This window comes from Sapajus apella, unplaced genomic scaffold, assembly GCF_009761245.1.
Source record: "Sapajus apella isolate SASKATOON/1434 unplaced genomic scaffold, GSC_monkey_1.0 scaffold280, whole genome shotgun sequence".
NCBI classification, from domain to species: Eukaryota; Metazoa; Chordata; class Mammalia; order Primates; family Cebidae; genus Sapajus; species Sapajus apella.
Genome location: NW_022437220.1, coordinates 172,251 through 184,452, shown reverse-complemented (window position 1 = coordinate 184,452; position 12,202 = coordinate 172,251). Strand labels below are relative to the sequence as shown.

At 54.9% G+C, this 12,202-nt stretch overlaps 1 protein-coding gene across 8 annotated transcripts in view; it reads right to left on the bottom strand.

The window, feature by feature from the left end:
* Positions 1-12,202, bottom strand: part of MIER2 (MIER family member 2) — a 34,972-nt gene that overhangs the window by 9,347 nt on the left and 13,423 nt on the right. For all 8 annotated transcript variants that reach the window (XM_032272058.1, XM_032272060.1, XM_032272055.1 and 5 more), the window contains 4 exons: positions 10,379-10,504; positions 9,529-9,652; positions 8,891-8,982; positions 8,410-8,479 (listed from right to left, as the gene is read on the bottom strand). In XM_032272058.1, coding sequence (XP_032127949.1) covers positions 8,410-8,479; positions 8,891-8,982; positions 9,529-9,652; positions 10,379-10,504 — 412 coding nt within the window. The remainder of the gene's footprint in view (positions 1-8,409; positions 8,480-8,890; positions 8,983-9,528; positions 9,653-10,378; positions 10,505-12,202) is intronic.

Genomic DNA, 12,202 nt, shown 5'->3' with positions numbered 1-12,202 from the left:
ACAATGGCACAATGATTTCAAAGCAAACAGTAAGACAAGCTCTGAGTTGTTTTGTTCTTGTTTTTGTTTTTATATATAGACAAGGTTTCACCGTGTTGGTCAAAGCGCTGGGATTACAGGCGTGAGCCACCGCGCCCGGCCTGGGCTCTGATCTTTTGTAACAGAGACAGCGGCAGCAAAGAAGCAACGGAAGGAAACTGTTCAAGCGCTGAAAGGAAAACCCTGTAAACCTAGAAAAATACGACCACGAAAATGTTCTTTAGGGAATGAAAGCAAAATCAAGGCTTTTCAGACAAAATAATGCTGAAAGAAAGCATAAGGCCAAGTGAAAAGAAGTTCTTCAGGCTGACGGACATGATCCCAAGTGCAAGGTGGAGGATACACGTGGGTCAATACAGAGAATGTTCACTGTTAAAACAGCAACGTTACCATCTTGTGATACGTAGTTTTGAGACGGAGTCTCGCTCTGTCGCCAGGCTGGATGCAGTGGCACCGTATCGGCTCACCACAAGGGTTCAAGTGATTCTCCTGCCAAGCAGCTGGGATTACAGGCACCGCCAGCACCATGCCTGGCTCATTTTTTTATTTTTAGTAGAGACAGGCTTTCACCATGTTGGTCTTGAATTTTGACTCCGGTGACCTCAGACTCCCAAAGTGCTGAGGTTACAGATGTGAGTCACCGCACAGAGCCTCACAGTCCACTTTAAATGAGTACATTCTACTTCAAAGTGGACTGTGATAAGAAATCATATTGTAACCTCTAACGTAAGCACTAAACTAAAATTATAAGCTGAAACGGGGGGACAAAACAAAGCTACTTAATTAATCCAAAAGGAGATACAAAAAAAATTAAAAACAGGCTGGGCGTGGTAGATCACGCCTGTAATCCCAGCACTCAGGGAGGCGGAGGCGGGTGGATCACCTGACGTCAGGAGTTCGAGACCAGCCTGACCAACATCGTGAAACCCCGTCTCTACTACAAATACAAAATTAGCTGGGTGTGGTGGCGCACGCCTGTAATCCCAGCTACTTGGGAGCCTTAGGCAGCAGAGTTGCTTGGACCCAGGAGGCGGAGGTTGCAGTGAGCTGAGATCGCGCCGCTGCACTCCAGCCTTGGCAACAACAGTGAAACTCCGTCTCAAAAAAACAGGAACAAAGAGCAGATGGAACACACAGAAAGCAAAGAGCAAGATGGTGGCATTACACACTTGCTTTCACAATTACATGACATACAAGGAACCCAAAAAATGCAAATGAACTAAAAACTCTATTAAAAGACAATGACTGTCAAACTGAATTAAAAACAAAATCTAGTTGGGCACAGTGGCTCGCGCGTACACTGGGAGGCCGAGGTGGGCAGGTCACTTGAGGTCTAGATTTTGCAGGCCAGCCTGTTCAGCATGGTGAAACCCCATCTCTACTAAAAACACAAAACTCAGCTGGGCGTGGTGGCGGGCACCCGTAATCGCAGCTGCTCTGGAGGCTTACGTGGGAGAATTGCTGGAAACTGGGAGGCAGGGGTTGCAGTGAGTGGAGACCGCACCACTGGACTGCAGAGACTCCATCTCAAAAAAAGAAGGATCTAAACATGCCATTTACAGACAATACACTTCAAATAAAAAATACAGAATGGTAAAAAGAATGGGAAAAGCCACGCAAACGCTCAACAAACCTACAAAAAGCTGCCAAGTAACACTTACGGCGGGTCAAGTACTCAGGTATGGTAAGAACGGGATTGCTACAGAAGGCATTTCGCAAGGACAGAAGAACAATTCAACAGGAAGACAAAGCCGTCTTGAAGTCTGTGGACCTAACAACACGGCTGCAACGTGAGGAGGAAACGGGCAGAATCGAAAGGGCAAACAGACGATCCTTACACATCTCTCGGTAAAAACAAAAAGCAGCCGCACACCTGGGGGAGAATACAGACGGTGTGAACGACAGTCACCCAACTCGCCGCGGGAAATACACGGAGAACTCCACCCAACAACCGCGCAACACACATTCTTTTCAAACACGTAGAACACTGACCAAAACAGATTAAATATTGGCCATAACGCGGGGTGCAACTAACTGCAAAGAACTGAAATTAGAGTCTGTTTTCTGACCACAGTGCCATTCAATTAAACATCAGGTAGAGGCCCGGGCGCGGGGGCTCAGGCCTGTAATCCCAGCACTTTGGGAGGCCGAGGCGGGTGGATCATGAGGTCGGGAGTCCGAGACCAGCCTGGTCAACATGGGGAAACCCCGTCTCCACCAAAAACACAAAAATTAGCCGGGCGTGGTGGCACACGCCTGAAATCGCAGCTACTCAGGAGGCTGAAGCAGGAGAATCACTCGAACCCAGGAGGCGAAGGTTGCAGTGAGCCTCCAGCCTGGGCAACAGAACAAGACTCTGTCACCAAAAAAAAAAAAAAAAAAAAAAAGAAAAGAAAAGAAAAGAAAAATAAGTAAAACACGTAAGACCTTTTACGGACCCGCAGGGTAACCTCTGTGATGCGCACGTACACTCCAGACGAGTTCTGAAGTAACTGGAAAACCACAAAAAGGAGAGCGATCAACCCCTGGGGGGTGGGGCCTCACTGAGACGTTCTTCCACCGTTCCTTCTTCCTGCCGCAGCTGATGAGGCAACTGGACTTGGCAGCCGACCAAGGCCAAGCTCGTGACTCCAGGCCCTTCGGCCCCCTCCCAGCTTGCAAAAGCCGCCCTCGCTGTAGCTTCTACAGCTTCCCACCGTCCACCCCACACCTGCAAGACCAGCTCCCATCCTGCCGCCCTGCGCTGACTCTTTGGACTAGCACGCCCGCGCCCGGGTGAATGAGCAGCCACGTTGCTCACACAAAGCCTGTCTGGGGGTCTCTTCATTCAGAGCGCACGTTTAACAAAAAACAGAAATCCAACAACAGAGAGACATGAACAAGGCTACAGTGAGTTTCCCGTAAAGAGAAACACAACTGATAAAACTCCTCAGAAGGCTGATCCGGGGTACAAGAAAAAGGAGGAAATGCAAATCACCAGTATCAGGAATCAAAAAGGGGACGCCCCACAGATCCTGGGAAGGATGCGAAAGGTTCTGATGACAGCCTGATGCCAGCAGGGCCAACAACGCACAGCACGGTAACCTCCTCCTACACACAACCTATGGAAACGATGTTCTATCGAAGGAACTTGGCCGGTGGCTCGCACCTGCAATCCCAGCACTTTGGGAGGCTGAAGCAGGAGCATCGTCTGAGGTCAAGAGTTTGAGACCAGCCTGGCCAACATGGTGAAACCTCGTCTCTACCTAAAATACAAAAATTAGCCTGGTGCGGTGGTGGGCGCCTGCAATCCCAGCCTCTCGGGAGGCTGAGGCAGGAGAAGCGCTTGAACCCGGGAGGCGGAGGTTGCAGCGAGCAGAGACCGCGCCACAGCACCCCAGCCTGTGTGACAGAGGCCAGACTCTGTCTCTAAATAAATAAATTGAACTTATAATTCAAAACCTTTCACAGAAATAAAACTAAATCCCAGGCCCAGATGACTCCACTGAAGAACCATGGAAGGAAATAATGGTCTTAGACAAATTCCTCCAGAGGTTAGGAAAAAGGCACTTCCAAACACATTCATGAAAACGGCAGAACCCTGGGACCAAGACCAGACTCAGGCAAACAAAAATGGAAGGGCAGCTCAGTCCCTCCACTAGCATACACGCAAAAATCATCAACGTGAGCTAATCAAACTGAGGAAGGACGGGATCGAACACCTGTGTGCTAATTTCCATTAACTCAGGTGCTCGCGAGGAGCATGAATCACTGCCCCAGGGAAATACTGCATTTTCATCGACCATGAAAGATGCCTTGCGGCAAACCAGGCGCTGTGGCTCACGCCTGTAATCCCGGCACTTCAGGAGGCTGAGGGGGATGAACCACGCTAGAGGCCAGGAGTTCAAGACCAGCCTGGGCAACAAGGTGAAACCTGGCCCCTACAAAACATACACACACAAAAAATTAGCCGGTGTGTGGGGGCGCACAGCTGTCGTCCCAGCCACTTGGGAGGCTGTAGCATGGGAATCGCTTGAGCCCGGGAGGCGGAGACTGCGGTGAGCCGAGATCTCGCCACAGCACTCCAGCCAGGGCCACAGAGCCAGACTTTGTCTCCAAAAAAAAAAAAGAAAAAAACAACTTAAGTTTAACTTTTTTTTTGAGACAGAGTCTTGCTCTGTGGCCCAGGCTGGAGTGCCGTGGCGAGATCTTGGCTCACTGCAGTCTCCGCCTCCCGGGTTCAAGCGATTTTCCTGCCTCAGCCTCCCGAGCAGCCGGGATTACAGCATGCGCCGCCATGCCCAAAAAATTTTTGTATTTTTAGCAGACACAGGGTTTCACCATGTTGGCCAGGATGCTCTCGATCTCCTGACCTAGTGATCAGCCCACCTTGGCCTCCCTAAATGCTGGGATTACAGGCGTGACCCACTGTACCCAGCCAAATTTAAGTTTTAAAAAATGTGTGATTGCAGGGGCTCCCGACCTGCTGGTCCGCGCACAGCGGGAGGCGCACGGCGGGTGAGCCAGCATCACTGCCTGAGCGCCACCTCCCGCCAGGTTGGCGGTGGCCTCAGATTCTCACAGGAGCGTGAATGTCACCCGCGAGGGATCCAGGCCACATGGTCCTTATGAGAAGCTAATGCCTGATGATCTGAGGCGGAAAGGGTTCGTTGTGAACCACATCCCTCACCCCACCACCCGTGGAAAAACCATTGTCCACGAAACCTTCCCTGGTGCCAGAGACGGCTGGGGACTGCCGCCGTATTCAATCTACTTGCTGATTCATCAGCGCGGAAGTCACAGCCAGCAGCACGAGAGCTCACCCCTGAGAGCGGCTCTGGAAGGCACACCGTAGCCTTCTTCCACTTAGGAACACTAGACAAACTCAGCACTATCTTGAGGGGCCATTTTAAACAGTCAAGTCGCCAACACAAAGCACAAAGATGTGAAACGGCATGAAGGACACCGTGGAAAGGCGTACACAGCGAGACCTGAGACAGGCAGAGCGGCGTCGCCCACCTCGCCGGGAGCCGACGTCAGGCAGTTCACCTTCCCCGCCGCTCCACACATCCGCCGGCGACTGACCACCACGGTGTTGCCAGCATTGATCTGGGGTTACAAACAAATTTTAGCAAGTAGGCAAGTCACCAATGAATTGCATGTGACACACAAACACAAGAGAGAATACTTCCCGACCAGGCAGCGTTTATTCCACAACGCGTAGTTAATTTAACGTCTGAAAGATCCATTTATGGGCCAGGCACAGTGGCTCACGCCTATAACCCCAGCACTTTGGGAGGCCGAGGCAGGAGGATCATCTGAGGCTGGGAGTTCGAGACCAGACTGGCCAACATGGAGAAACCTCAACTCTAGCAAAAAATACAGAATTAGCTGGGCCTGGCGGCGGATGCCTGTGATCCCAGCTACTCAGCAGGCTGAGGCGGGAGAATCGCTTGAACCCAGGAGGCGGAGGTCACAGTGAGTTGGGATAGCACCGCCGCACTCCAGCCTGGGCAACAAGAGCAAAACTCTGTCTCAAAAACATTAATAAATAAAATAAAGGAAGTCAATTTAAGTAATGAACTGCATTAGCACAATAAAAGAGAAAAGGACTATCTCAATCCCTGCACAAAGAGCATTTGAAACAATTCAACACACATTCATGAAAACATCTGCCAGCTACCAGGAACAGACAGGGAGCTTTCATCTGATAGAGCATCCACGGAAATCTCACCGCCAACATCCTATTCAACAGGGGAAACGCCACTTTTTCCAAGTCTGAGACCAAGACAGGGATGTCCTCCAACAGTACATCTTTCCACGCCTGCACTGGACTAGCCAGCACAAATTTAGAAAATGAACAAGCAGCCTGGGCGTGGCGGCTCACGCCTGTAATCCCAGCACCTGGGGAGGCCCAGACGGTCAATCACCTGAGGTCAGGAGTTGGAGACCAGCCTGGCCAACATGGTGAAACCCTGTCTCTACTAAAAATACAAAAAATAGCTGGGCGTGGTGGCGGGCACCTGTCATCCCAGCTACTCCAGGGGCTGAGGCAGGAGAACTGCTTGAACCTGGGGGGCGGAGGTTGCAGGGAGTTGGGATCGTGCCATTGCACTCGAGCCCGGGCGACGAAGGGAGACTCCATTTCAAAAAAAAGATGCTATACTGGAAACCGTAACATTGCTAAGATTAAAGGTCTTACTAGAGAGGTAAAAACCCCCAGAGTGGAATATCAATTCTCCCCAAATTAAAGATTCAATGCAAGCCCAATCAAAACCCTAGCAAATATTTTTGAGGCAACTGACAAGTTGTATATCCACCGAAGTTTTAAGATTAAAACTTGTCAGGGCTGGATGCGGTGGCTCACACCTGTAATCCCAGCACTTTGGGAGGCCGAGGCGGGAGGATCACTTGAGATCAGAAGTTCGAGACCAGCCTAGCTAACATGGGGAAACAACAATTCTGCTAAAAATAAAAAAAAATTAGCCGGGCGTGGTGGCGCATGCCTGAAATCCCAGCTACTCGGGAGGCTGAGGCAGGAGAACCACTTGAACCCGGGAGGTGCAGCTCACTGCAACCTCCGCCTTGTGGTTCAAGGGATTCTCCTGCCTCAGCCGCCCGTGTATCTGGGACTCCAGGCGAGCGCCATCATGCCTGGCTAATTTTTGTACTTGTAGTAGAGACAGGGTGCCACTATGTTGGACACGCTGGTCGCAAACTCCCGACCTCAAGTGATCCACCCGCGCCGGCCTCCCAGAGTGCTGGGATTACAGGGTGAGCCCAGCCCTGGCCACCATACGCCAAAATTTAAATTAAGTTGGATCACGGCCTTAAATGTGAAAGGGAAACAATAAAGCTTCTAGAATGAGACGTGGAAGAGTACCTTCAAGAGCCTGAAGGTAAGCAACGACTCTTAAACAGGACACAAACACGTTACTTTTAAAATGAAGATTGGTGAGCTGGGCTTTACTGAAGACACCACCAAGAGAGTCAACGGGAAAGCCACACACTGGAGCAGACAGCAGCAGTGCGCAAAGCCCACAGAGGACTCGCTTCCAGGACGCGTAAGTCACTCCACAAATCACAGAGAAAGACCACCCAAGTCAGAAACGGGGAAAGCTTTGGGCACACACAAACAGAATATCCAAATGGCGAGCACACTCTCCAGGGAAATGCCAATGAAAGACACGAGGCGACAAGAGTCCATCTCAACTCAGGCAAGTTCATCCTCGGGGTCAAACGCCGAGAATGTGAGCGACTCCCACAAACCATGAGTGAGAAACGCGGGCAGCACACGTGACCCCAGCACACACCTACCGTGCGACTCCCTGCTGTCCATCGAGAACTGAGCGCTCTATCCACGAACCAGGCACAAGGGCATTCACGGCCCACAAACGAACCCAACCGTGACAGCAGCCCACGGCAGGAGAGGTGGCAAACGTGGCACCCAAACCAAGCACCACAGCGAAATACGTGAGACACCAGCACGCAGACGACTCCCACGGCACAGACGTCACACGGCGTGGGAGTGGCCGGCGGCATCCCGTGGCTGAAGTGGTGCTGGCTGCCGAGGACAGGGCACCCTCATGGGGTGAGTCAGGGTTGGGAAAGGGCCCTGACGACAGGCTCCGAGGCCAGGGCTCCACCCAGAGTGTGACTGCAGGTGCCTTTTCTGGGTGAGGGTCCCGTGTCCCCTCTGACCCCGCCTTCTGGGTGTCCCAGCTTGGCTGCACCTGCCTGCCTCTGTCCTCCTCTCACACGCGTCCATCCCAGCCATGGAATCACCTTGGAGAAGGCTTCTGAGCTGCGAGCACTGGCCCAGGGCCTCCAAGGGCTCCAGGGAAAGACAAGACCCAAGTCAGTGAGCACCTGAGTCCATGCCTGGAAGGGGCCAGAGCGGCCTGGCTCTGAACTCCAGTGGGAAAGAGACAAAGATCAGGTCCAGGACAGGGAGTGCCCTGCAAAGGCGGGGAGCCAGGCAGGGGAAGCTGCACGACACCCAGCAGGTATCTCCGGAGAGCCCGTCTGACCTGGGGCTCCTGAGGAGGCACCTCGGGGCAGAGAGCTGGCGAAGGCAGCAGCCCTGGCTGGGGGGAGGTGGCTGGAGTCAAGGGCGGGGCAGGATGGACTGCCGAGGGTCTGACTGCACCGGTTGACAGGAGCAGACCCCAAGAGACGGACAGAGCTGGGCAGAGTGGGCAGGGGCAGGCATCGACAGGCCCACCACAGTCAAGAGAGCCTCCGCTTCCTGCAGCCACAGGCTCGGCTGCCCAGCAAGCCACAAAGGGCGGGCACCTGACCAGGCCGGGCCCCTCAGACTGCCCAACGATCTGCCGTCCAACCGGGCCCCTCCCCTGCAGAAGTGAGTTCCCCGCCCCGGGCCCCACTTACTCTTCTCACAGTGCCGGTTCCAGTGCAGGCTGCTGAGGTCAGCTTGGAACTGAGGTCCCACCATGATCTCCTGCAAACAAGGGCCTGGGAATCAGGACACTGAGGGAGCGTCCGGCACAGGAGGGAGGCTGGCTGCCACATGCTGTGGCCGGCTCAGGCGGAGGTGCCGCCATTCAGACCCCAAACCCATGTGTGCAATCGACCTGCTGATGCGAGTTCTGGGGTCTGAGGATAGGAGGCAGAGGCCTGGGTGTGTGAGGGGAGGCAGTGCCCTGACACTGGCCTGGCAGGCCCAGACAGGATGTCAGAGGAGACACTCTGGGTCAGCAGCAGGAGCCGGGGCTCCAGTCCCAGCCCACCCCGGGGTTGAGCAGCACATCCCTCCTCTGAGAAGGGGCAGACGCCCAGGGAGAGGGCTCCGCAGGACCCCGCTGAGGTGACTGTGGTCGATACGAGGTTGGGGAGAAGCAGAGTCACGTACCTTCTTACATTTGTTGGCAGGAAGGGAGTCCTCCTCGGTGTCGGAGGAGGCAGAAGAGCCAGGCTCTTTGACTTCATCAGCCAGGAAACGAGCTTTGGGAAAACGGAGGCAGGTCCCCCAGGGTCTCCACTGCCGGCAGCCTGCACGGCCCCTTATTCGGGCAAAGACCCTCCACTCCCACTCTCCATCCACCTGATCCCCAGGCTGTGACCCCCTCCCTGGCCAGACACCGGGACGTGGATGGGCACAGAACCCAGGACCCGGGGTGCACTCTGAAGAAAGAGTCCTTCCCTTCCGTTCCACGTGGCTGCTGCACTGCTGGGCCCCAGCCCTCAGCTCCCAGGAAAGCCAGCGCACAGGCTTGTGGGGGAGGACGGCCATGGGGATGCTGCCTCTAGATCTGCTACGGGAACCAACACATTCCCGCTTGTTTAAACTGAATCACTCCGAGAGTCCCTGCTCACTGGCCAGGATGAGGCAGAACAAGGCACCCCCAGGGCTACCAACGCTTCCCACCAGGCAGACCCCCTCATCTGTGATGCGTTCTTGGCCCGCACCAGCCCCAGGACCCTTCATCAGCATCACCCCTGCTGGCCCAGGGCCTGGGCTCGGGAGAGGACTGGAACAGAGTCACCTACATCCACTCCGGTTTGGGAAGAGGTCGGAGGCCTCGTGGGAGGTCACGGACGGGGTGAGGTCGTCAGCAGATGGCTGCGTCTCTTCCTCTTCTTCCCCTGAAAGCAAATCCTTCGCTATTTGTTCCTTTTAACGAAAAAGTAAAGAATGTTTTACAGTTTAGCAGTCTCGGGATAACACTAATGATAACAACAGCGAAGACACTGGGGGCTCCCTGAGGCTCACGTGGGGCCTACGCCCATTCTGCAGAGAAGGAACCGGAGGTGGCCGGGGGTGCACAGTGTTGGCGGGGGAGCGGGGGTGGAACTGGACACGTGGGGTGCTATTCTCATTACACAGGTAAGGAGCTGGAGGCACCCGAGGGTGCACAGCGCGGGGGAGCTCACACCCAGCCACCAGAGCTGGGAACAGTCAGAGCCACCACTGGGCACCGCCCAGAGCACGTGGCTCTTTCTCGGACGTGCATGTGGTGTTAACCTTCTGCAATGCAGCCTTCCCCTGCTCCAAACGCCCAGCCCTCGAGCGGTGACCTCTGGGTACCTAATGTCAGAGAGCCCAGTTCTGGGGAGGCGGCCAGGTCATGGTTCCTCTGCCTTCCCAGGTGCACTTCTCCAGGACAGGCCCTGACTGCCCCTCCACCCGCCCACGCCAGAAGGACACGTGGCCCAGGGTTAAGGCCAGGGTCCAGCCTCATGCCCACGGCCATTCCAACCTTGGCAGAGTGGTACAGGCGGCCACATTTCACTTGTTCTGGGGGCCTTTGTGCTCCTCTCACTGAACGCCCCCTGCTGAGAGGCAGCCCCAGTCCCTGCACCTCTGCTGGGGCCAGTTCCAGGAAGAGCACTCACTCACCTTGTCCAGGGTCATGTCCGGGAGGTTGGGAGCCACGTCGCCACCCTCGCTCTCCTGCTCTGAGATGGGGTCTGAGGCCTCGTAGCCATAGAGTGCAAGCAGCTCATCGAAGGGCATGTCGCTGCTCTGAGTTAGGGAGGGAAACAGGGCCCCATCAGGAGGGACTACTCAGGGGCTCCTGTCCCCTCTCCCTTACCTGAGCCTTGCTGGCCACACCCAGGGCTACTCTGACACACCCACAGCAGCTCCCCACACGCAGCACTCCCCATCCAGACCTCAGGCCCAGGCCCTCATCCGAGAGCTCCTTCGCAATCCCTCAGAGAGACACTGGAACACAGGGGTCACCGGCCGGGGAAGAGGGCACCACCCTGCCCACAGTGCCACCTCGCACAGGGTGAATGACAGGAATATAAGGATGGTGCAACACCTGGCAATCTACTATTTTAACTCAACATCAGCTTATCAAAGGGGAAAAAAGTAACCTGAAAACCATTTGGTAAAATCTGACATTTATTCCTGATTTAAAAAAAAAAAAAAAAAACCCTCAGGAAACTACATCAACAGGCCAGACACAGGGGCTCACACCTGTAACCCCAGCATTTTGGAACGCCAAGGAGGGCAGATCACTTGAGGCCAGGAGTTCAAGACCAGCCTGGGCAACATGGCAAAACGCCGTCTCCACTAAAAATAAGCTGCGTGCCTCCTGTCGTCCCAGCTACTCGGGAGGACAAGGCAGGGGAATCACCTAAACCCGGGAGGCAGAGGCTGCAGTGAGCCAAGACCTCACCACTACACTCCAGCCTGGCGGCACAGTGAGGCTCTGTCTCAAAATAAAACATTAACAAAGAAAAAAAAAGTAACACAAACAGATGGATGCTTCATAAACATAATAGAGAAGCTGTCGATTCACTCTGGGTCAAAAATGAGTAACCAGAGAAATCGCCGTCAGGAACGGGGCCAAGAGCGCCGTGATGAACACACAGCTGGATGCTGAGCCCGTGCAGCCTGCCAGGAAGCGGGAGCAGGGCACGCGGCTCCCCGGAAGCGGGAACAGGGCACGCGGCTCCCTGGACGCGGGAGCAGGGCACGCGGCTCCCTGGAAGGAAGAGACGTCACCCTCTCCAGCGCTGTGTTCAAATCCCCACGCCCCCCTCATGTGAGCCTCTACACCCTGAGGTTACAGCTGCCTGCTCAGACTCCACCCGGACCCGGGGTCACTCTCAGCGTCCACCTTCCTGAACCCTCGTCTCATTCTCTCAGGATGTCAGCACTGGCCTCCCCTCCACCCAGCTCCTGCCCAGACTCCTCTTGGGGCTTCAAGTCCACAAAGAACCTCCCGGCCCATTCCCAGCCCTTCCCCAGGTGGAACGTCCATACCAAGTCCCCCTTTAGTTCTCACAGGACCCGACGGACAGAACACATTCTGTATGCCCATGACCGCCAGGGGCAGGCAGGTGGGAGGGCTGACACGGTGGTCCCAAGGCCCCTGGGTGCCCCAGGTGAAGCCCCGTCTGAAGAGCACAAAGCCGTGGTTTCTGTGCTGGGCCTCACTGACACTTGCACTGATGGTGCCGCAGTGGCAGCCGGCAACAGCCCGGCGCCCATGGAAGCTGCAGCCAGGGCACCACTGCCCATCCCTCACACACCAAAAGCAATCTCCCCAGCTTCACTTCAGAAGACAGTGGGCACATTCTGTGAAGTCGCATCCTGAGCAGACGCCTCCATGTTCTGTGCGATGGCATGGGAAGCACAGCGGCTGCTGCCTACCAGAGTGAGGGGCTCCTTCAAGGAAGCACGCGTGGAATGGGTGGTGAGGCGAGGGGG